The sequence below is a fragment of the Myotis nattereri genome (genome assembly GCF_964212035.1).
Source record: "Myotis nattereri genome assembly, chromosome: 5".
Lineage (NCBI taxonomy): Eukaryota > Metazoa > Chordata > Mammalia > Chiroptera > Vespertilionidae > Myotis > Myotis nattereri.
The window spans coordinates 50,755,420-50,778,993 of record NC_138080.1 but is presented as its reverse complement, the minus strand read 5'-3'; the positions used below and the strand labels follow the sequence as shown (position 1 = coordinate 50,778,993).

Genomic DNA, 23,574 nt, shown 5'->3' with positions numbered 1-23,574 from the left:
TCCTACCATGTTTCTTCCCAAACATCAATTATGTTTGATATGATGAAAAATACCAAGCAGACTCAACTAATTATCCAATCAAAGTCACCATGTCAAGGTTCAATTTAAGTACACAACTGAAAGTTTTGTCCAAGATGATCTTGACACGTGAAGCTTCCAGTGAATTTCAGAAATGTTAACAAAGGTATCTTCCTTGTTTGCCTGTGAATGTTTGAGTATTGCTGTATTGTTGCCTTATGTCCACTACAGATACTGGTTCTTGGCCAGCCCAAGGGTCTTCAAGCATTGAAGGTCTGAAATAACTTTCCAACTCATTAGACATTCTTTTTTCTCTACCACGCCCTGATCCAAAGGTGTAGGTGTCCTTGGAGAAGCCTGGGGGTGGGCCTGCTGCTGCCCTGGGGAGTAGCCTAATTGCTGCTGAGACCCCGAGGGGGATCTGGAGTAGGAACCAGGGCAGCCGCCAGGGGACTGAGACCCAACCCGGCCCCACGGGAGGCTGACGCCCTGTCCTGGAGAGTGGCTGCTCCCGTAGGGCCTACACCTGGGCCTGTACAACTGCATGTGATGTGGGCTCCCATACCAGTCCCTAGGCAAGGGCGGCCATGGTCCGCCTCTGCCTGGGGTACCCCAGTAGCTGCTCCCGTTGCTCCAACTTCCTACACCCCAGCTAGGGTAAGGAGGAGTCAGGGGTGGAAAGTTCTGTTGGTGCATATTTGGAGAGGAAGATGTTACTCCTGCGTCCAGGAACTGTTCCGAATGATCTCTTTCTTAAATGGGTGGTGGTGTAGAGTTACAGACCCATGCAATTCTGTTTGCAAGTCTATTAACAGTAAAAAATGAAAAGAAAATAATTGATTACAATTATGGTAGAACATTTTCATTCTCTTTGGCTGAGGAAGCCATCTGGTATGATTGAAAATCAGGAAGTTGCTATTAGTTTGTCCAACTATCTAAATAGCTTCTATAGCACTAGCCGGTTTGGCTCAGAGGATAGAGCATCAGTCTATCCTCTAGAGCAGGTCAAGGGCACCTACCTGGGTTGCAGGCTCCTCCCGGCCAGCCTAGGTTGGGGTTCTTGCAGGAGGCAACTAATCCATGTGTTTCTCTCACATGAGTATTTCTCTCTGTCTTCCACTTTCCCTAAAAATCAATGGAAAAATATCCTCAGGGGAGGATTAACATAAATAACTAAACAAACAAATAAGCAAATGAATAAGTAAATAAAATGGGTAAAGAGGATTAATCATAGAAACAAATGACCAATCATGAAATCAAAGCAGATCATTTTGAAAACTCCAGCGACATCAGAGTGATCTACAAGGGCCATTGTTCTTTGTAGTATCTCATGGGATTAGCAAATATTTCAAAAGACTCTGACCCAAGTTGCCTGGGCTGAGATCCTGACTCCCCATTTATGGCCAGGTGACCTTTGACAAGTCAGAAAGGACTTTCGGAGGAAAATATGCCTAACAGCCAGCTCAGACTGTCCATACTCACAACGCTATGGTCAAAGAACACATGTTTTGTGGTCACCACTCCTACCCGTGACAAAGCTACCTCTGGCCGCCAGAACTCCCCTCTAGCCGCCAAGTCCATCAGCATCTACCGGAGCCTCCTCTCATTTGCCCTCTGTCCACAGGGATCTAATCATCACCCTCCCCGACAGGCCTTGTTCCCACTCAAGACCACAATCCTTCCCTCAGCTCCAGCTCTGCCAGTGCCAGGCTGTCTGCACCTGTCACCTTCCCTCCCTTTTCTAGCAGGTTCAGCTCCCTCTGATCCCAGCACCTGTACAAGCACATCCCGTTAGGTTTGTCTCCAGTGCCGAGGCCAGCTCCCACTGCCTTGTCACTTCTTTCTCATCCCAGCTTCCCCTGACTCCGTGATGGCTCACTTCCCCTAACACAGGGTCAGAACAGGAAGGACAGAATCATGAATTCCCCTTTGACTGACTGCTGCAAACTCATGCAGGTTTGAGAGATCTGCATTCCCGAGATCTGAGAAAATAGTGCCTGCAAGCAAGCAGATGGTTAGATTAAGGAAGATCAAAGGATTGAAGTAGGAGGTATATCAGGGCCTCAAGGCTCTCATCTGTCCACTCCCCAGCTATACACAAACCGGCCCTCAGTGAGCCATCCTGGAAGGGATTCCACAGGCAGCTTCAGACTAGCACCTCTTGGCGCTTTGTCACACACAGTTATTGGTCACCCTTAGGTCAGGTTGGGATCATTGTGTGTGTTTTTTTAAAAATATATTTTTATTGATTTCAGAGAGGACGGGGGAGGGAGAGAGAGATAGAAACATCAATGATGAGAGAACCACCAATCAGCTGCCTCCTGCACGCCCCCATCTGGGGACTGAGCCCACAACCCGGGCATGTGCCCCTGACCAGAATCGAACCTGGGACCCTTCAGTCTGCGGGAGGACGCTCTAGCCTCTGAGCCAAACCAGCCAGGGCGGATCATTGTGTTTTTAGCATTTGGACAAGGCTCACTAAGGGACCCAAACAGTAATAAAACGTATTATACACGTGATAACCTGAATGGTGAGCCAAGGTGTTTTTCCCAGGGGTCGTGTCTCGAGACACCGAAGAATGAGCTCCGCAGACCAGAAGATTTCAGCAAAAGTGTAGAAAATGCATTATAAGCAGGTTCAGACTCCCCGCAAGGGGAGGAGGGCCCAATAGTGGGCTGCCCGTTAAAGCCTTGTAGCCCAGGGTATATATTTGCTACAAGCCTGCTCTGTCTACCTGTGTCGTCACCTGATTGATTCCCTCAATTGTTTTTGCCCAGCAACGGCCCTGACTTTCCCTGTTTCTATGTGTTCGTTCTCTGTTCCTATGCTGAACTTTTTCTGTTTCTGTGTGTTCATACGTCTTGGTTACTGCAGGCCCTCCCTTGGTTTCCCATGCCTCCTGCTTTGAGGCCACAAACATTTCATGGTTTCTGCTTGGTTGGTTCCTGTGGTTCGGCTGCTCAAACTGCCATGTCTGCCCCTGCCTATGTTTCACCTGCCTTTGTTTTCCACTGGACCCTGCCCTACCTGCCTGCATTTCAAGTTAACCCTCTCACATGGACACAGGCAATAGGGTAGTAAAGACCTGGGAGGTGGGTGGGGGCTGGAAGATGGGGGGTAAAGGAAAGGAAAATGGGAGATATCTGTAATACTATCAACAATAAAAATATATTAAAAAATAAAGGCTGGGTGTTTTGGGGAGGTCTTATGGGTGGATCAACAGAAACAAACAAATATGTGTTATAAAAAATAACCAAAAAAGGGGACAAATGTAATACTTTCAACAATAAAGATTAAGAAAAGATAAAGTATATGTCACAGCAAAGACAAATTTGAATCCAAGTTAGGATTCCCTTGGGAAGTGGGATCAAGGCCTGCAGGAGCCTGGGCTCAGGAAACCAAGGCTCCTGCCTTCTGCATCCACATTATCTCCCGCCCAGCTCACCTGGGACCCACTGCTAGGAGGGAGGTCTCTGAGGACACTCGCCATCACTTTCTCACACACAGATATTCCCATTCCCAACCTTTCAAGGGTTAGATCTGGGTATCCAGATTTTTAGTGAGCATTTTGGTGACTCAGTATAAGGCTTCGAAAGGGCCCATGAAATCATAATAAACCTCATGTTCTTTTTGTTGTTGGTTCTAATTGATTTCAGAGAGGAAGGGAGAGGGAAGATAGAAACATCAATGATCAGAGAGAATCATTGATTGGCTGCCTCCTGCACACCCCACACTGGGCAACCCAGGCATGTGCCCTGACCAGGAATCGAACTGTGACCTCCTGGGTCATAGGTCGATGCTCAACCATTAAGCCACACTGGTTGGGCAAACCTCATGTCCTTTAAACTAAGTCAAACCCAGCCCTGGTTGCGTAGTTCAGTTGTTTACAGAGCATCCCGATAGACAAGGTGGTGGGTTCAATTCCCAGTCAGGGTATATGCAAGAATCAACCAATAAATGCATAAATAACTGTAACAATGAATCAATCTCTCTCTCATCCTCTCTAAAACCTATCAATAAAATTAATTAATTAAGTCAAACCCTACAGGGAATATGTAATGGTATAATAACCATGTACAATGTTGGGGGTGCTATACTTACTATGGGCGAATCACTTCGTAAGGTATATGTAAATGTCTGACCAGTACCCTGTCCACGTGAAACTAATATAATATTGAATGTCAATTTTAATTGAAATAAATAGATAAATAGAAAAAACCAAATTCGAGTTTGGATTCCCTTACAATGTACAATTTCTCAGCCTATCTCAGCTGGGTGTTCAGGAAAGCCCAGCCCAGGTCTTACCTCCCGCAGCCACATGAATTCCGCCTCCGGACTCTTCTGAGCAGCCGGTCCTGGGACGGTCGGTAACGGTCGGTAACTCTGGTCGCAGAGACCTTTCTCCCAGAAGGGCCCTTGAAGTCAGTCTGTCACCAGATCTTACGGTCTGTGATGAGCTCTTGACCTGAATTTATATAAGAGGGTGGAGCAAAGAAGGGTGGCTCCTCCTCTGCGAGGAAGGGGTGGGCCAGGGTGGAGGTGAGAGGAAGTTCAGAGATGCTGGTGGGAGGGCAGAGGGATCTCCTGTGATTCAGTCAGGCCAGATAAAGTCATAGGCACAATCTCTTTGCACATTTTAAATCCTCCCAAAGACATTTAATCCCATCTTTCTTGCTGAGGAAACTGAAATCTGAAAGGCTGAGGCCTGTTGCTTTTCTCACCCAGGAATGTGTAACTCTGGGCCCCTGTGTCACCCCCTCTTCAGGATGTGCCATCTCAGCGCCTACAGGACAAGGAACGGGAGGCTTTACCCTTCAGCTTCAGAGGTCTGGGTCCAGCCCATCCCTTGCTCCCTGCATCCTCACAATAAGCTGTGACCTGTTCCCGTGACGGCACAATCCCCCTCCCCAGATACGGGCAGTTTACAGACACAACTCCGAACCTGCCTGCCGCACAGGAGGAGAAACTGCGAAGTCGCAGCCAAGCAGACGCTGTGCAGCTGCTGATGGTTCCAGTTACTTCGTTTTCATTCAGTTTTCCTTGAACAGCACTGACTTTGACCTGTGGTTTGCAGAGTTCCTTCTCTTTTCCTAGCAAAGTCGCAAACTGTTGCAACTCAGAGTATAATTCCCCCATTTGCTTGTCCACCTTCAAAAGCAATTCAAATGATTTTGAGACTTGTATTTCTAAACCAGCCGTGGGCAAACTACGGCCCACGGGCCGGGGCCCGTTTGAAATGAATAAAACTAAAAAAAAAAAAAAAGACCGTACCCTTTTATGTAATGATGTTTACTTTGAATTTATATTAGTTCACACAAACACTCCATCCATGCTTTCGGTCCGGCCCTCCGGTCCAGTTTAAGAACCCACTGTGGCCCTCGAGCCAAAAGTTTGCCCACCCCTGTAACCCTTGGCAGCATCTTCAACCTGCTCCCTCAGGGGCTCGGTGTGGCCGTCGAGCGACCTCCTGTGGCACTAGCTGCACTTGCTCAGGGGCTGTGCCTGGTGGTGGGAGGAGACCCTGCACTGGGACACAGCAGGTCCAGGTCCTCCTCACAGAACAGGGCCACGACCTCATGGTGCTCCTCACACAGGGGGTCCTCTTCTTGCTTTTTCCTCTGGCTCCTCTTGGACGGAAGCTGCTTAACAGTGTCAGTCATGGGGCATATTTGGGGGTTCCTGGAAGTGCCTGTCAGGAGGCTGGGGACCAGGTAATTGCCTTTCGTGTTTCTGGATCACTCTGATACCCCCATCCTTCTCGCGCCCCCCCCCCACCCCTCACACACACACACTGCACCCAGGTCATGCCCCCTCCCAGCCCTAGGAGATGGCTGTGGTCAACCTGCACAAGGTTCTAAGGTTCTGGCTGTTTCCAGAGTCCTGCTCACCGAGGCTGTGAGGCACTCATGCTGCCAGGACCACCCACCTGGCACCGACAGCACCTCCCTTCCCTGTGGAACCCACTGGTGGTTCATCAACTCCTTATCGACTCATTCATTGACTCCTCCACTCAAACTTTACATGCTCACTTAAAACTTAATCATTAGCCCTGACCGTTTTGGCTCGGTGGATAGAGCATCGGCCTGTGGACTCAAGGGTCCCGGGTTCGATTCCGGTCAGGGGCATGTGCCTTGGTTGCAGGCACATCCCCAGTGGGGAGTGTGCAGGAGGCAGCTGATCGATGTTTCTCTCTCATCAATGTTTCTGGCTCTCTATCCCTCTCCCTTCCTCTCTGTAAAAAAATCAATAAAATATATTTAAAAAAACACCCCAAAACTTAATGATTAGAATCCTAGCCACAGAGACAATAGTCAGCGTCCATCCAGGGAGAAGAGACACAGAGAGCAATGCAGACTTTGCCTGTCTTAGTGTGGATGACCATTTGTCCAGGAGAGAGGGGGCGGCTTTGCTTCAGGACACAGATTCCTCTTGTCCAGACCTGCGCACTGAACAGTGTCTGGCACCACCTGCTGGAAAACGTTTGAACAGAGGGACGTACCTGCACTGATGGTGACAACCAAAGTGACATCGTTGGTTACAATCAGCCGGACCAGTTTGGCTCAGTGGTTGAGGGTCAACTTATGAACCAGGGGGTCACATGCCTGGACCTGGGTTTCACTCTGTCTGCCTCTCCTTACCATTCTCACTAAAATAAAAATAAAAAACATATTGAAAAAAATAAAAATAAATAAAGCAATGTGCTGATACCGGATGAAAGTGTGTGAAACACAGGCAGTTGTAGGATATGCAGATTGCTCTCATTTGAGAGCAATGTTCTCGATACAAACATATAAATTAAATCACATCCATGTTTGCCCAAGCGAGCACCGGCCTTTCTCTCCAAGCACCGGGCGCGGAGCCTGGGCCTGTCACAGCCGCCGCCCCGCCTCACCGTCAGCACCCACAGGCCGCCGTCGCCCCCGTGAGCAGGGAACGGAGAACCGATGCTGCTGGGAGCTTGTCTGCTGCGCGGGAGCCGGTGGCGGTTGAGAACTGCAGGATGATTTTGTGAATCAGAAAACGGAGACAAGGACAGATTGTGGACACACCTCCTCTAAGGGCAGAAGCTATTAAGACAACCTCTGGATGAGACTTTTAGGCAATTTCTTTCTTTTAATCGTTATTGAGGAAAGTATTACATATGACCCCTCTTTTCTCCCTTTGATACCTTAAGGCCCGCCCCCGCCTCTGACCCGTTCAAATTCTGTTCGCAAGAGTGAACGGAAACTGGGGCGCTTCGTGCCCTTTGACCCGGATGTGGAAGACCCTGACTGTGCGGGGCAGGGAGGCGCGCTCGGCGACCCCAGGCCTCCAGGACACGGAGCAGAGACCGAGCGGAGAGGGTAGGTGAGCGGGTCCCCGGCCGCGGGTGGGCGGGACACAAGGAAGGACCAGATGCGGGCGCGGCCGCGGGAGGCCGAGGTGGGGGCGCGGCCCGGCGACCCGCGCCGGCGCCTCCCGCCCCTCAAGGTGGGTGCCGGCGGCCATGGCGGAAACGGCCCTCAGAGCGCGGAGGGGCTGCCGGCGGCCGCAGGTGCTCACCGGGTATTTGGAACAGGTTCTCTGGCCGCCGAGTGGATGGATCCCTCAGTGGGCTCAGAGGGGAGGCCGGAGGGGAGGGGCAGTCCCAGCTGTGGCTGCGGACGGGACTCGGCTTCTGCGGCCCGGGGGCCACAGCCCAGGCAGCCGCGGCCGAGGCCCGGGCCCCTGGTGAGGACCTGCTGGTGCAGGCGCTTGGCTCGTGGCCGTGCCGTTTTCCTTCTCCGTGGACTCCCGGTGTAAGGTGCTGTTCTTTAGAATATATTTGTTCATTTCAGAGAGGAAGCGGGGGAGAGAGAACGATTGATCGGCTGCCTCCCGCGGGCCCCCCACTGGGGACTGAGCCGCAGCCCCGGCTCCTGCCCGAGCCCGACCTCCTGGTCCACAGGCCGAGGCTCAGGCCCTGAGCCACCTGGCTGGGCTCTAGTTAAGGTTTTACACACGGGTGTGTAATTACTTATTTGACGACGGAATATTTACTGATATTTTATAGCTTCATATGTTCCCTTTTTACTCTGCAACAAACTGTGGAATTTGTTTTGGTGAAATCATGAGGTATTCAGTGTTCCAAGGACTTCAACGTGAATTTGTACATTAAATGCATTTTGTCAGAGTTGAGAAAAATCAGCAGACCTACAATTAAATATCCACATAAGGATGATGCACCACCACGCGATTCTCCAAGAAGCAGCAGGCACTGACGGGTGAATGTGAAACGAGACCCCACAGCGTCAGATCCCCATGCAGAAGCCGGTCCAAAGTCCAGTTGTGCTTCCGATCCAACAGCTTAAATCAGAGGTCCCCACAGCCCCTCTTTGAGGTCCATTTATTTGCTAGTGGGGCTCACAGAACTCAGGCATTTACTTAGGTTTGCCACCTTTATTATAAAGGATACAGGTGGCAAGCCAGGTGAAGAGGTACAAAGGGAGAGATCTGGAAATACATTGAGGGCAGGAGCTTCCGTCCCTGTGGAACGAGTGTGCCACCCTTCTGGCATTTGCAGACACTCTTCAAATCTCCAGCTGTTTGTACTGTTTTCACAGAAGTTAATCTCTAGCCCCCGCCTGACCTCCCAGAATTGGGTGGGTGGGGCCCAAAGTTCTAATCTCATCAGTTGGTCTTTTTGGTGACCAAGCTACTGGGTGTCCATCTTGCCCCTTGCTGTCACATTATCGATATAAATTCAGATGTGCTCAAAGGGGGCTCCTAATAACTATTAAAATATACTCCTACCAATCACTCAGGAAATTTCAGGGGTTTTAGGAGCTCTGTGCCAGAAATGAAGGACAAAGACTAAGTATATTTCATAGAAGAGAAATGGAAATACTATGCAGAAATTCTGAAGTTCTGTGTCTCACTCTTATTGTTTAAAACCACAGGTTTCAAGAGGTTTATTTATGTTTATGCTGACACAAAATTAAAAGGAAAGCTGAGTGTTATTTTCCTTGTTCTATGTGTTCCTGAAAGAAAAGGGGTTCAAAGAACCCATCCCAGTGACACAGGTAGTCTGAGATCAGATTTAAAATCCGACTCACATAACATAGAAGCAGATGGAATTTTAATGCCTTTCTTGTCTTTTCTCAGTCTCAATTTATATTATTGTGGGAGATTTGGGTGTGGATGGGAAGTGGGAACCCAGAATGTGATGGATTTGGAGTGGAGGAGAAAGGGGACCAGTTTGAAACAACTGTGAGGAAGAAAAGAGATGGAATGGATCTGAGAGCTTTGAGATGAATGGAAAGAGGTGACGTTTAAAGAAAGGAGTAGGAGAAAATACCTAGAATAGAACAGAGAATCACAGAAGTTGAATTAAAAGAACTTTTTAAAATCAAGGAATATTTTAGGTACATATAATAGGAGAGAGAATATTGTGAACCCAGGTACTATACTTATGAACTTTTTGCCACTCCTTACCTAGTTCTTGCCATTTTTGTGAAACAAATCCAAAGATATAACATAATCACACTCATAAATTTTTCATTATATATTTCTGAAAGACTTGACTTACAAACTTCTAATGCCATTCATTATCTCAACCTAACACAATCATCATTAAATTCTTTTTACCTACAGATATCTAACTTACAAGTTAAATTTTGGCTAAGTATTTCAAGGTGAAATGAAATTAAGTTTATATATTGTAATTGGTTATTATGCTCTCTACATGTACTTTAAATGTCTGTATTTTTCCTTCACAGGTATTATCTTTTTACTTTTGTGTCGAAAAACATGGTCGACTTTTAGTAGTTTATCACAGTGCAGATTTTACTAATTACTTACTCAGTATATTAATATTTACCAGAGAAACAGAGCCAATAGTATGAGTCTAGAAAAAGACTTTTACTAAAAACTAGAGGCCCGGTGCACAAAAATTTGTGCACTGGGGGTTGGGGGCGGGGGGGCGGTCTTTAGCCCGGCCTGTACCCTCTCGCAGTCTGGGACCCCTCGGAGGATGTCCACCTGCTGGCTTAGGCCCGCTTCCTGGGGGATTGGCAGTAAGACATCCCTCTGGCAGCCCGGGAGCCCTCGGGGGATGTCCACTTGCCAGAGGGGAGCAGACCTAAGCTGCAGTTGGACATCCTTAGTGCTGCTGAGGAGGTGGGAGAGGCTCCCACCACCACCGATGTACTGGCAGCCATCAGCCTGGCTTGTGGCTGAGCAGAGCTCCCCCTGTGGGAGCTCACTGACCACCAGAGGGCATCTCCTGCATTGAGCATCTGCCCCCTGGTGGTCAGTGTGTGTCATAGTGACCAGTCATTCTCAGTTGTTCTGCTGTTAGGGTCAATTTGCATATTACCCTTTTATTATATAAAAATATAGGCCTGGTGCATGAGTGGGGGCCGGCTGGTTTGCCCTGAAGGGTGTCCCGGATCAGGGTGGGGGTCCCTACTGGGGTGCCTGGCCAGCCTGGGTGAGGGGCTTAGGGCTGTTTTCAGACTGGCCACACCCCCTTCAGGGTGGGGGTCCCCGCTGGAGTGCCTGGACAGCCTGGATGAGGGGCTGAGGGCCGTTTTCAGGCTGGCCACACCCCCTTCAGGGAGGGGGGGTCCTGCTGGGGTGCCTGACCAGCCTGGGTGACTGGATGATGGCTGTTTGCAGGCTGGCCACAGTCCCTTCAGGGTGGGGGGGTCTTGCTGGGGTGCCTGGCCAGTCTGGGCGAGTGACTGGTGGCTGTTTGCAGGCTGGCCACAGCCCCTTCAGGATGGGGGTCCCCACTGGGGTGCCTGGTCAGCTTGGGTGAGGGGCTGAGGGCTGTTTGTAGACTGGCCAAGCCCCCCAGCGGGGACCCTCACCCCATGAGGATGTGGCCATCCTGGGTGAGGGGCTGATGGCTGTTTGCAGGCTGGCCATGGCCCCCATCCACCCAAGCTCCCAGTGGAGGCTGGCTGGAAGCAGGTATCTGGGATTTATTTGTCTTCTATAATTGAAACTTTGTTGCCATGAGCAGAAGCCACAGCTGGCTCAGGGCAGGTGGGAAGCTTGGCTTCCTCCATCACCAGGGCAACCAAGCCTCCTGCTTCAGCTCAGTGGCTGCCGACTGCCATCTTGGTTGGGTTAATTTGCATATAGTCACTCTGATTGGCTGGTGGGCGTTGCCTGGGGCATAGCGAAGGTACGGTCAATTCGTATCTTTTCCTTTTATTAGTGTAGATTATTGCCTCACAAGGTTGTGAGGCCTGAGATGTCTCATGATCTGTATTCTGCCAGCAGGAGACCCAGGAAAGAAGGTGGTGCAGTTGGAAGAGCAGAGAATGAGAACAGATATACCGATTCCAGTGTGGGTCTGAAGGGCTGAGAACCAGCAGCACCCAGGCCAGGAGGTGAGTGTGCTAGCTTATTCATCCAGCAGAGTGAATTCAACCTTTCCCCAGTTTTTGGTCTCTTCAGGCCCTCAGTGGAGTGGATGATCCCCACTGACATTGGGGAGGGCCATCTGCTTTGTTCATCCACAGATTCAAATACTAATCTCTCCCAGAAATCTCATAGTCACACCCAGAACTAGTGTTTCACCTGCTATCTGCATCTCCTGTGGCTCAATCAAGTTAACTCCTAAATTTAACAAGATTATCCTTCACAGGTTTCTCCATTCTTATATTTCCTGTAAATAGGTGGTTTGAACTCTGTGGAGATTTAGATTCTTTTTTTTTGTCAAAACTTCTTCACAAATAGTGTTATGTATTCTCCTCAACAATTCTATGATATGTATTTTGTTACTCTTTTTAGTTGAGGCCAATGATACATTTCCCTACAACAATTAATTCCTTTAGAGTTGCAAAATAGATGATAGTCTCCATTGCTAACTCCTCCTTAAATATTGTCCTGGTAAATAATTTTGTTTACCATAGATACTTTTTCTTTTTAACATTTAAGGAACCATATTCTTTTTTTTAAAATATATTTTTCATTGATTTCAGAGAGGAAGGGAAAGAGAGAGATGGAAACATCAATGATGAGAGAGTATCATTGATTGTCTGCCTCCTGCACATCCCCTACTTGCGGGGCAGGGGCGGGATATTGAGCCTGAAACCTGGGAATGTGCCCTGGGTCAGAATTGATCCCAGAACCCTCCAGTCTGCAGACTGATGCTGTAGCTACTGAGCCAAATCAGCCAGAGGTACTTTTTCATATAGGGATATAAGGATTAATCGCTGATTGAACTGTTCTTTAAATGGCAATATTGTTCTGTCCACAGAAACCACATATGACTTAGATTGTGCTGGGGTTTTGACCACAAGGACTCCACAGCCCATGTTTAATTGGGGGAAAAGGCATTAAATACAGGCAAGAGTGACAGGAAGTCTGGGCATCAGCTGAAAACTGGGACTCTTTTTGGACTCTCCTACTGCATTGCACAGAGAGCAGACCTCAGCTTCTGGAAATTTGAACAGAGGGGGTGCAGGAGGCAGCAGACTAATGTTTAATGAACTCCCCTTAAATTCCAGGTGGGAGTCTGTATGACCTGCCAAGATCACATACTCATTTTTCTCACTCCTGGAGGATCACACTGATTAAAAAGACTGTCTTGGGTCAGATACGTTCATTGCACAATGGAGTCTGCGGCCTCCCTGACTGAGCTCCAGGCAGAGGCCAGCTGTCCCATCTGCCTGGATTACCTGACAGACCCAGTGACCATTGAATGTGGGCACACCTTCTGTCCCTCCTGCATCCACCAGCGCTGGGAAGGTCTACAGGGCACCTTCCCCTGTCCTGTCTGCCTCCACCACTGTCCTGACAGGAAATTGAAGAGGAACACCCAATTATGTCACATGATTGAGATTGTTAAGCAGATTCCCACCACAGGGAGCCAGAGGAAATTACAGGAAGAAAAACCCCTGTGTGGGAAGCACAATGAGGTTTTGAAATTTTTTTGTGACAACGCCCAGGAATTGTTATGTCCTCATTGCAAGGTCCCCTTAGACCACCAGGATCACTCCCTGATACCCATTGAGGAAGCTGCTGCTAGTTATAGGAGGAAACTCAAAAGATACATTGGGGCGCTGTTGGTGGAGGTTGAAGATGCTGAAACGGAATATGAAAACCAAATTGCAAAAGAATTTGAAGTGCAGAAAAAGATGGAAAACTGGAGGAAAGAATTACAGTATGAATGTAAAGAACTGAAGTGTTCCTTACAAGTAGAGCACAGTGTACTTAATGCTGATCTATTTATAGACGAGAAGGATGTTGAAGAAAAACTAACTGAAAATGGAAGGCAAGTTTCAAACCATATGTTCATACTAAACAAGTTTTTAAGTGAAATAGCAGAGAAGTATTTGCAAGCAGATGTGGATTTACTCACAGGTATTGAAGATATCCACAATAGGTATGAAAAGCTAGAGACCCCAGCAGTGTTTTCATATGAATTAAAGAAGAAGATTTTCACTCTCCCCCCACATTACTTGGGCCTGCATAAAATGATCCACATATTTCAGGCAGATTTGACACTGGATCCTGAAACTGCCCATCCAAGTCTCATTATCTCAAGAGATAGAAAAAGTGTGACCTATAGGACATCAGTTGGTCTTTCTAATCCCCAGGCACACACTTCTTACCCAGCTGTCCTGAGTTCTGAGGGATTTGATGCTGGCAGGCATTTTTGGCAGGTAGAAGTAAGAGGTATAGGTGCATGGTCCTTTGGTGTGTGTAAAGAATCTTTCCCCAGAAATACTCCCATAAAACCATTGCCAAGCAATGGCTGCTGGCGATATAAGCAGCGGGCTGGTATGTTTGGCCTTTTAGGACATCATAAGATTGGCATTTTTCTGGACTATGAGTTGGGAGAGGTTTCATTTTATAATTTGAGTAGCAGGTCATACTTGTTTGCATTTACTGACATGTTTACAGAGAAACTTATGCCTTATTTCTCCATTGCATCTTCTCCAGAAAGTCTTACAATCAGTATCATCAGAGTCTAGTGATGAACAATTTGGAAGAAATTTTGTATGTGCTTAGTTTCTTCCCTTGTTATTGAAAAGAATACTTATAAAGATCCTGATTCCAGTTTTGATTTTTGAATGTTGAAAGCTTTAAGGACTCACCCTTCTCTCCTCCCTAACCTTACACCTGAGAAAGCTAATGAGAAAGTCCAGGTGCTCCATCCTTGGGTGCAGGGGGGAAGTTCCAATCAAGCAAGTTTCCATCAGTGTCAGCAGGCTCCCAACAACAGCACCCAGTAACCAACATGAACACCACAAGCTAGACCCCTTTCCCTGTGCTCTGTCATTTTGGGACCTATTCTAATATCCACCCTTCTCTCCCCTGAAAACCTCATCATGTGAGTAATAAACTTTTCATATTCTTCTGATATGTTATCATCAGTGTGAACATTTGAAACCAATTTTGCATGGCTTCCACCCTGCCTATATAAGCTGGTCACCACCATTGACATTGTGAGCAGGATTTTTCCAGATATGAAGCACCCCACCAGGGCTTCCTCCTCTGGCTTTGTGTGGTAACACACCCTGGTTCTCTAGGCAAGGGTGTCCTTGCAGATTGTGCTGCATTTGCTGAGTTTTATGGAGGCTGTGTTGTAGATTTGACTGACCTAAGTCAGAAGTTTCCATAAGAAACATTCTATTGACTATTATTTTCCATGTAATTTTTTGGGTAATTCTAATCGTCTTGCTTTTGTCTCCTGTTTTATAATATTTTGCCTGTTTTATAAAAATTTCATGTTCATGGCCCTAACCAGTTTGGCTCAGTGGATAGAGCGTTGGCCTGAGGACTGAAGGGTCCCAGGTTCGATTCTGGTCAAGGGTATGTACCTTGTTTGCGGGCACATACCCAGTAGGGAGTGTACAGGAGGCAGCTGATTGATGTTTCTTTCTCATGGATCTTTCTAACTATCCCTCTCCCTTCCTCTTTGTAAAAAATCAATAAAATATATTTTAAAAATGTCATGTGCAAGGCTGAGCAAAAGCAGGTTGACAATAGTGTTACAAATATGTACAGTAATTAATAACAAATAATCCGAGAATAAACTTTTGCATGCTAACAACTGTAAACATACCTTTTTAAAAATTCTCACCTGAGCCTAGATGGAATAGTTCAGTGGTTGAGCATCAACCTATGAACCAGGAAGTCACAGTTTGGTTCAATTCTCAGTCAGGGCACATGCTCAGGTTGTGGGCTGAATCCCCCAGTATGGGGTGTGCATGAGGCGGCCTGTCAAGGATTCTCTCTCATCACTAATGTTTCTAACTCTCCCTCCTCCTTCCTCACTGTAATCAGTAAAAATATATTTAAAATAAAGTAAAATTCTCACCTAATGATGTTTATTGATACATAGAAAGAGGAAGGGAGTGAGAGGTGTGTGTGTGTGTGAGATACATCATTGTGAGAGAGAAGCATCCATCAGTTGCTTCCTGTACTCACCCTGAACATGGATTGAACCCGAAGCCTGTGTGCCCTGACTGAGAATCAAACCTGCCCAATTTTTGTTGTATGACAAGACATTCCAAGGAATGGAGCCACTTGGCCAGGGCAATAAACCTACATTTTACAACCACTGTATGACCTGTAAAGGTCACATGCTCATTTTTGACCTAATGGGAAATTGTCAACCTTTGAGAACATGCTTCTGTGTCGATACCTGTATGGTATTATTTACAATGTTTGGAAATAAAGTTTTACTATGCATATCTCTGTACTATTTGTGTCTCCATAACTTGAAAAAGATGCTCAGCAGAGCTTTTATTGAAGTACAAGAGAACCCTTGCACTGACCAGAGTAGCCATGCGATGCTGTGGTAATCTCAGATGCTTACTCTTTTTTTAAAAATATGTTTTTATTGATTTCAGAGAGGGAGAGAGAGATAGAAACATCAGTGATGAGAGAGAATCATTGATTGGCTGCCTCCTGCACACCCCACACTGGGGATCGAGCCCGCAACCTGATCATATGCCCTGATCGGGAATCAAACTGGTGACCTCCTGGTTCCTGGGTCAATCTCAACCGCTGAGCTACACCCGGCTGGGCTCAGATGCTTACTCTTGCAAAGTGTAATATAGGCCAGCAGGGCAGCTCCATTACCCACCCACGGATCTAACTCCCTCAGTCATGTGTTGCTACAGCACTAGGTCAGTACAGCTAGAGAAAGAGGGAGCATTGAAGGGCCACCCTGAGCATTGAAGGCCAACACCAGGAAAAGACACACTTTTCTCCTTTTCCATTTTCTAGAAGTCATTGCAAGGCCCTACTTCGCTGCAAAGGATGAAGACGAATGCATGTACTGTGAGGTGAAAAGCTATTGTTTGCCATAACTCCTGAATCCAATTAGACATCAGTGAAATGTACATTAATGATGAGTGCTAGAATGAAAAGTCATTAGAGCTGGTAAAAATATTACCATAGGAATTTACAGTAGTTTGACTTAACCCTATAGCAGTTGTTCAATAACGCCACCTATAAAGAAGATATTTAAGTAAAATCTTAAAACATTATTTGTTAGAAATATAAAGCACTATTATTTTGAAAAATGGTGAATCATTAGAAAAAGAATCATTGAAACTAATGTCTGAATATAATGGCATAAAAAAACATAATTGGGAGAGACTTCTGTTGACAAGTAGCCTCAGAGCTACCTTTTTTAAAAATATATATTTCATTTATTTCAGAGAGGAAGGGAGAGGGAGAGAAAGACAGAAACATCAGTGTTGAGAGAGAATCATGGATCGGCAGCCTCCTGCACGCCCTCCACTGAGGATAGAGCCTAAAACCCCAGCATGTGCCCTGGAACCCATGGAATCCATGGAACCCATGGCAATTCAATCTGAAGGCCAATGCTCTAACCACTGAGCAAAACCAGCTAGAGCTCCTAGCTACCTTTTAAAAAATAGTTTTTAGGATCTGTTTGTTAAAAATGTTTTTATTGAGCCCTATCTGGCTTGGCTCAGTGGATAGAGTGTCGGCCTGCAGACTGAAGGGTTTCGGGTTCGATTCCGGTCAAGGGCATATGCCTGGGTTGCGGATCAGTTCCCAGTGGGGGGTGTGCAGGAGGCAGCCAATCAATGATTCTCTCTCATCATTGATGTTTCTATCTCTCTCTGCCTCTCTGAAATCAATACAAATATATATTTAAAAAATGTTTTTATTGTTTTTAGAGTGTGGGAAAGGGAGAGGGAGAGAGAGAGAGAGAAATATCATTTGGTTGCCTCCTATACATGCTACAGCTGGGATTGAAATTGCAACCTGGGCATGTGTCCTGACCGGTAATCAAACTGGCCACCTTTTGGGCCATGGGACAATGCTCAGTCACCTGAACCACACTGGCCAGGGCCCTAGGAGTTACTTACTATAAATGAATGGTGTGGCATGTGTGAAAACCAGTGGTGGCATTATGGTATGTTTATAGCAGAAACTCACAAAAGCAATTCATATGTAACAATGTTTCAACAGGCACAAAATTCAGTTGGTATGGTTACTTAACCCAAGTACATCACTGGTTTAAATTTCAGTTATACATGGTACATGAACTATAATTCTTTTTTTTTTTTTAATTAAATCTTTATTGTTCAGATTATTACATTTGTTCCTCTTTTTTCCCCCCCATAACTCCCCTCCTCCCAGTTCCCGCCCCACCCTCCGCCCTCACTCCCCATCCACTGTCCTCATCCATAGGTGCACGATTTTTGTCCAGTCTCTTCCCGAATCTCCCACACTCCTTTCCCCCCCAAGAATAGTCAGTCCATTCCCTTTCTATGTCCCTGATTCTATTATAATCACCAGTTCATTCTGTTCATCAGATTATTTATTCACTTGATTCTTAGATTCACTTGTTGATAGATGCATATTTGTTGTTCATAATTTGTATCTTTACCTTTTTCTTCCTCTTCCTCTTCTTAAAGGATACCTTTCAGCATTTCATATAATCATGGTTTGGTGGTGATGAACTCCTTTAGCTTTTCCTTATCTGTGAAGCTCTTTATCTGACCTTCAATTCTGAATGATAGCTTTGCTGGATAAAGTAATCTTGGTTGTAGGTACTTGGTATTCATCACTTTGAATATTTCTTGCCACTCCCTTCTGGCCTGCAAAGTTTCTGTTGAGAAATCAGCTGACAGTCGTATGGGTATTCCCTTGTAGGTAACTGAGTTTCTTTCTCTTGCTGTTTTTAAGATTCTCTCTTTATCTTTTGCTCTTGGCATTTTAACTATGATGTGTCTTGGTGTGGTCCTCTTTGGATTCCTTTTGTTTGGGGTTCTCCGCGCTTCTTGGACCTGTAAGTCCATTTCTTTCACCAGGTGGGGGAAGTTTTCTGTCATTATTTCTTCAAATAGGTTTTCAATATCTTGCTCTCTCTCATCTTCTGGCACCCCTATAATTCTGATGTTGGTACGCTTGAAGCTGTCCCAGAGGCTCCTTACACTATCCTCGCATTTTTGGATTCTTTTTTCATTTTGCTTTTCCGGTTGGGTGTTTTTTGCTTCCTCGCATTTCAAATCATTGACTTGATTCTTGCGCTCCTCTGGTCTGCTGTCGGGAGTCTGTATAATATTCGTTATTTCAGTCCGTGTATGCTTAATTTCTAGTTGGTTCCCTAAATATAACATCGAGGGTCTCATTAGTTTTGTAGATCTCATTAAGTTTATTGGCGGCTTCTAAACAGTTCTTGAGAGACCTTAAAAGTGTGGTTCTGAACTCTGTATCTTCCATTGACAATTTTGTCCTGTTTCTTTGTCTCCGCATTTTGTTATGCTTCCTTGGTGCACCCCCTAGTGGTCTTTGTGCGCAGTCTTATAGTTAAACCTTGATTGTTGTAGCTAATACCAGGGAGGGTTTGACCTCCAGGCCAAGTGGCTCTGAGAATCAGCTGTGTCTGCAGTGAGAGAACTTCTGTCCTCTAGGGAGGTGCTAATCTGGCGTTTGCCTGAGGCTATCCGGCACATGCCTCTGTGCAGGGCTTGGGCAGGGCGGGTCGCACAGGATCAACAGGGTGGGCCTGAGAGAGCAGTTATGGCGGCTCTCAGTCCTGTCCCCAGGGGCTCTGCCTCTCTGAGTCCCAGCACCTGCTGCAAACCTCGGAGAGAAAGCTGCACTTGCTCTGACCGAAGCCAGACAGTCCCGCTTCTCCCGTTTGAGTCTGGGTCCCTAAAGACTCGCCTGTATCTGGAGCTCAAGAGTCTGCGACTCCCTCCCGATTGAAAATGCCAACCGCGCCCTCCGCCGCCAGCCCGCTCCGCGCACTCTGCACCTCAGAATTTGACTTCAGCACTGCGCCTCCTCTGAGTGTCCGTATGCGTTTCTCTTTCCTCCTAGTTGTAGGACTTCCACTCAGCCAGCGTTCCTGTGGTTCTGGGTGATGTCCATTCCGTTTTTTAGTTTCACTTTTGAAGTAGTTGTTCAAGGCAGCAAACTCCGGCGTTAACCTATGCCGCCATCTTGGTTCTCCTCTTATAATTCTTAAAGTAAGAATAATATGGATCCAGAGGATGAAGACTCCACCCCCAGAGAATTACTCTCCTTAGCAGTTTATCACTTACAAAGTCTGCCTTCCACACAACAGTACTACACAACTAAGCTATAGTTTCTGGCCCTTTACAACAACAACCACCTTTTCTTCAGCATCATATAACACTTTCCTCATTTTCCTCTGAGTTGTCACCAAAGGACCTTTCACATTCATTTTTCTACGGACATTTTCCAGAAAATATATGTCTTCTCCAGGGCTAATTTATCTTATTTGTAATGGATTCACTGTTGGGATTGTAAATTCTATTTCAGTGTGTAGTAAAGGTTAGAAGACAGAAACACTTTGTGGGGGGAAACAGAATCCCAATGGAATTGACTTAAGGAGATGATTATTCTACATTGATAGTATCTTTTAGAATAGGAAATTTTAGGAATTTATATCCTGGTTTCCTCTAGTCACTGAACCAAAAGCAGTCTTATACTGATAGCGGAGACTTATAATCTAATAGGTAGAGCACCTGTATGAATCTGAAAAGTAATCATATTATTTTAAATCTCAGAACACATATTTATGTGAATAGGGGTTAAGTTTCTTATGTATGAATAGGGAGTTAAGTTTTTCTTCAAGTTTCCTTTTCAAGGCCTGTGTGAAGTGATTGAGGAGTGGACTCAACTGTGAGTCCAACAAGCAGAACCCACCAGCATGGTCAAGCCAACCCACAAGGAGTAAAAATATCATCTCATTGACATCATCTCATGGCCTGATGACTAATTATAAGAGCTCATGTCTGAGGAACCCCAGGTCAGCATGTAGCTGCATTCCTCACCCAAGCCCCTTCCCCTTTATAATACTCTTGCTGGGAGGCAGGATATGATTCTTGTAAGGACCCTGTCTTCTTGGCTGTCTGTCCTTCTCAATTAACGCCTAATATGATTCAACCCTGCCTTCGTTATTGGACACAGCGACAGGCAGCCTGAGCCCACCCGGAGGTGTCCCAGTAACAATACCTGGGCTTACAAGTCAATTGAAGTAGTTTTTAGTGATTTCATTAGTCATCTAGCAGCAAAGTCACTTGAATATTAATTCATTTTTATGTCACTTTGCTTAATGACTCTGTTCTTGGCAATGAGATTGACTAGAATCAAATGTGATTCTGTGCTAGTGTTTTACGTTGTAGGAATCACTCATAGATTGGGAAATACAATAAATGTTTGATTTTTTAGTTAAAATATATCTTATGTATTGATTTCAATGAGGAAGGGCTAGGGAGAGAGAGATAGAAATATCAAGAATGAGAGAAATATGGAAAGGCTGCCTCCTGCATGACCCTCACAGGATCAAGTGGGAAACCCAGGCATGTGCCATGACCAGGAATCATACCTTGACCTCTTGGTGCATAGGTCCATGCTCACACTGTGCCACAATGACCGGGCAAATGTTTGATTTTAAAAGAATGTGGAGCGTGTCAACCATAATTAAAAATAAATTTAGCCCTAGCTGGTTTGGCTCAGTGGGTGGAGCATTGCCCTCCTGAGTGAAGGGTCCCAGGCTTGATTCCGGTCAAGGACACATGCCTGGGTTGCGGGCTTGGTCCCCAGTGTGAGGCATGCAGGAGGCAGCTGATCAATGATTCTCTCTCATCAGTGATGTTTCTCTCTCTTTCTCCCTCTCCCTTCCTTTTTGAAATCAATAAGAATGTACTAAAAACAAAATCAGCATCTAAATGCACTGCATTTAAAAATATATATAAATTTAAAAAATGAAACTGGTAAAATTTTGTCAGTCAATGTAAAAACCACATTCCCTAATAAGCAATATCACCCAAAATAATTGATAAAAAATTTTAGAGTGCAAAGAATGCTTCTCAATGAAAGTAAAAATTAGGCTGGGACTTGAAGAAAGAATGCCAGTACAAGAGGGTAAACAATGTATAAGGAGTACGGGGCTGCCACGGACCAACCTGCAAGCACAAAAGTGCTGTGGCAGAAGGGTACCATGCCCTGAGTGTGGAGAGAGAGGGCAGGACTGCAGAGTGCTGGAGATGACGGGGTGAAACTGGTGGGCTTCTCACATTCCAAGGTGAAAAAAGAAATGGGCCTCCCTTAGCCTTCAGCTGTCTATTTCTTAATGAGCAAAGATGGGAGTAAAGGGTGATGAGAGTGTGGACAGGGAATTCCAAAAGTCCAGAGTAGATCATGTAAATGAAGAGCTGCAGGCCTCTGCTGAGCTGATTATCTCAGGGGAGATCCACCCCCTCCCCATCCACCAGCAACTCTGAACAGCTGCTAAGCCTCACCTGCCACATTCCCTCCTCCAGGGCGGAGCCACCAGTTGATGAGATAAGTTCTCATAGTGGTGTATATAGATGCCAGGGTCACAGCACTAACTTCACAACTGGTACAGGACCCATCCCAGACCCGTCCTGGAGACTCAGTCCACAGACTGGCCCTAGGAAAGCTGGCACCAGTTGAGCTGGGAATCCTGGGTATGTGCGCACAGGAAGTGTGAGCTCTGGGAGAGCCTTGGTTTCCTATGTCGTTGCTCTAGCAGGACCTGGACCTCAACTTGAATTTAGGTAAGTATAGGACACATGCTTTTACTATTGTGGAGTTTTTATGTGAGTCTGTCCTAAATCATCTAAGTACTTGGTAAAAATATGGTTACTGTGACCCCCATCTGATCTAAAAGGTAACAAATATGGGTGTGTGATAAAGCTGGTCAGAAGCCTTGTATGAAATGGCTTTTCAGAATGTCAGGTGTGTTTATTTTTTTAAAACCAGAGGTTCCAAGAGGTTTACCTAAATTGAAGTGTATGCTGACTCCAACCTGACAGGGAAGCTGAGGGTTATTTTCCTTGTTCCATGTGTCTCTAAAACGGGGGTCCTCAAACTACGGCCCGTGGGCCACATGCAAATGCAAATAATTGTATTTGTTCCCGTTTTGTTTTTTTTACTTCAAAATAAGATATGTGCAGTGTGCATAGGAATTTGTTCATAGTTTTTTTTTAAACTATAGTCCAGCCCTCCAACGGTCTGAGGGACAGTGAACTGGCCCCCTGTTTAAAAAGTTTGAAGACCCCTTCTCTAAAAGAATAGGGGACCAAAAACCCATCCCCAGGACACAGGCAGTCAGTTCAGACCTGAAATCCAGCCCACATAACCTACATGCAGATGGAACTCTAATGCCAACCTTGGTATTTCCTTAATCTCAGTTTATCTCCATAGAAGAGATTTGTTTGGTGGGAATGGGAAGTGAGAAAAGGGAAGAAGATGATGGATTTGAAGTAGAGGAAAAGGGGGACCAGTTTAAAACAACTGTGAGGAAGGAAGGAGATGGATGGAGCTGAGAATTCTGAGATGAAGGGACACGGATGAAGCTTAAGGAAGGGAGTAGGAGAAAAAATTTTGGCTGTTAGAGAGCAAAGAATCACTGAAATAGAATTCAAAAGGTCAATTTCAAAAATTAAGTTATAGAATATTCTAGGTATCCAGAATTGGAGAGAAAATATGAACTCATGCATGAAGAACCCATGTGGTATAACTAATCTTTTTGCACTTCTACCTATAGTTGTACCAACCTTTCCCCATTTCTGTGCATGATATACCTATGATTTTACTTTCTAAATTTTTATTACATAACTTTAAAAGTGAATCTTAATTTACATAGTTGTATGTTAAAATATTTTTTAAAATTATTTTGCTTAAACAATTTTGATAGGGATAGGAAGGAAGACACACACAGAAAGAGAGAGACTGAGAGAGAGACAGAGAGAGAGAGAGAGAGAGAATGAGAATGATTGAGTAAGAGAAAGTTACATTGATTTGTTGTTCCATTCAGTTATGCTTTTATTGTTTGCTCCTATTAAGCGCCCTGACCTGGGATCTAACCTTGTCATATTGGGACCAACTGAGCTACCGGGCAGGGCAATTTACATACTTCTAATGTCATTCCTTATCTCAGTGTAACATAATTATTAGTCAGGTTTTTTTAATCCTCAAATATCCAATTTTCAGTTGAATTGAGATCAAATATTTCAAAGTGAAATGAAATTAGATTGATAAATATTAACACATAGTATGTCTTTTAGGTCTATTTTAATTCCTACAATC

General features: G+C 45.6%; 1 protein-coding gene and 1 pseudogene across 3 annotated transcripts; one reads left to right on the top strand and one right to left on the bottom strand.

Moving 5' to 3' along the window:
• Positions 1 to 175: 175 nt before the first annotated feature.
• On the bottom strand, positions 176 to 3,294 carry LOC308519839 (M-phase-specific PLK1-interacting protein-like; annotated as a pseudogene). The gene has a single exon. The product of its transcript is annotated as an M-phase-specific PLK1-interacting protein-like (transcript).
• A 3,229-nt stretch (positions 3,295 to 6,523) lies between these two features.
• On the top strand, positions 6,524 to 15,688 carry LOC308519834 (tripartite motif-containing protein 75-like). 2 transcript variants are annotated; one of them, XM_081092125.1, is made up of 3 exons: positions 6,524 to 7,361; positions 11,269 to 11,378; positions 12,251 to 15,688. In XM_081092125.1, exon 3 carries the CDS (start codon positions 12,606 to 12,608, stop codon positions 13,968 to 13,970), a length of 1,365 nt encoding a protein of 454 aa, XP_080948251.1. In that variant the 5' UTR covers positions 6,524 to 7,361; positions 11,269 to 11,378; positions 12,251 to 12,605; the 3' UTR covers positions 13,971 to 15,688. The 2 variants fall into 2 exon arrangements, with proteins under 2 accessions (XP_080948251.1, XP_080948250.1); XM_081092124.1 differs by having other exon boundaries at positions 7,272 to 7,361; positions 12,501 to 15,688.
• The last annotated feature ends 7,886 nt before the right edge of the window (positions 15,689 to 23,574 follow it).

Coding starts and splice junctions, on each gene's coding strand:
- LOC308519834 (XM_081092125.1), top strand. CDS start 12,606: ATGGAGTCTGCGGCCTCCCTGACTGAGCTCCAGGCAGAGGCCAGCTGT.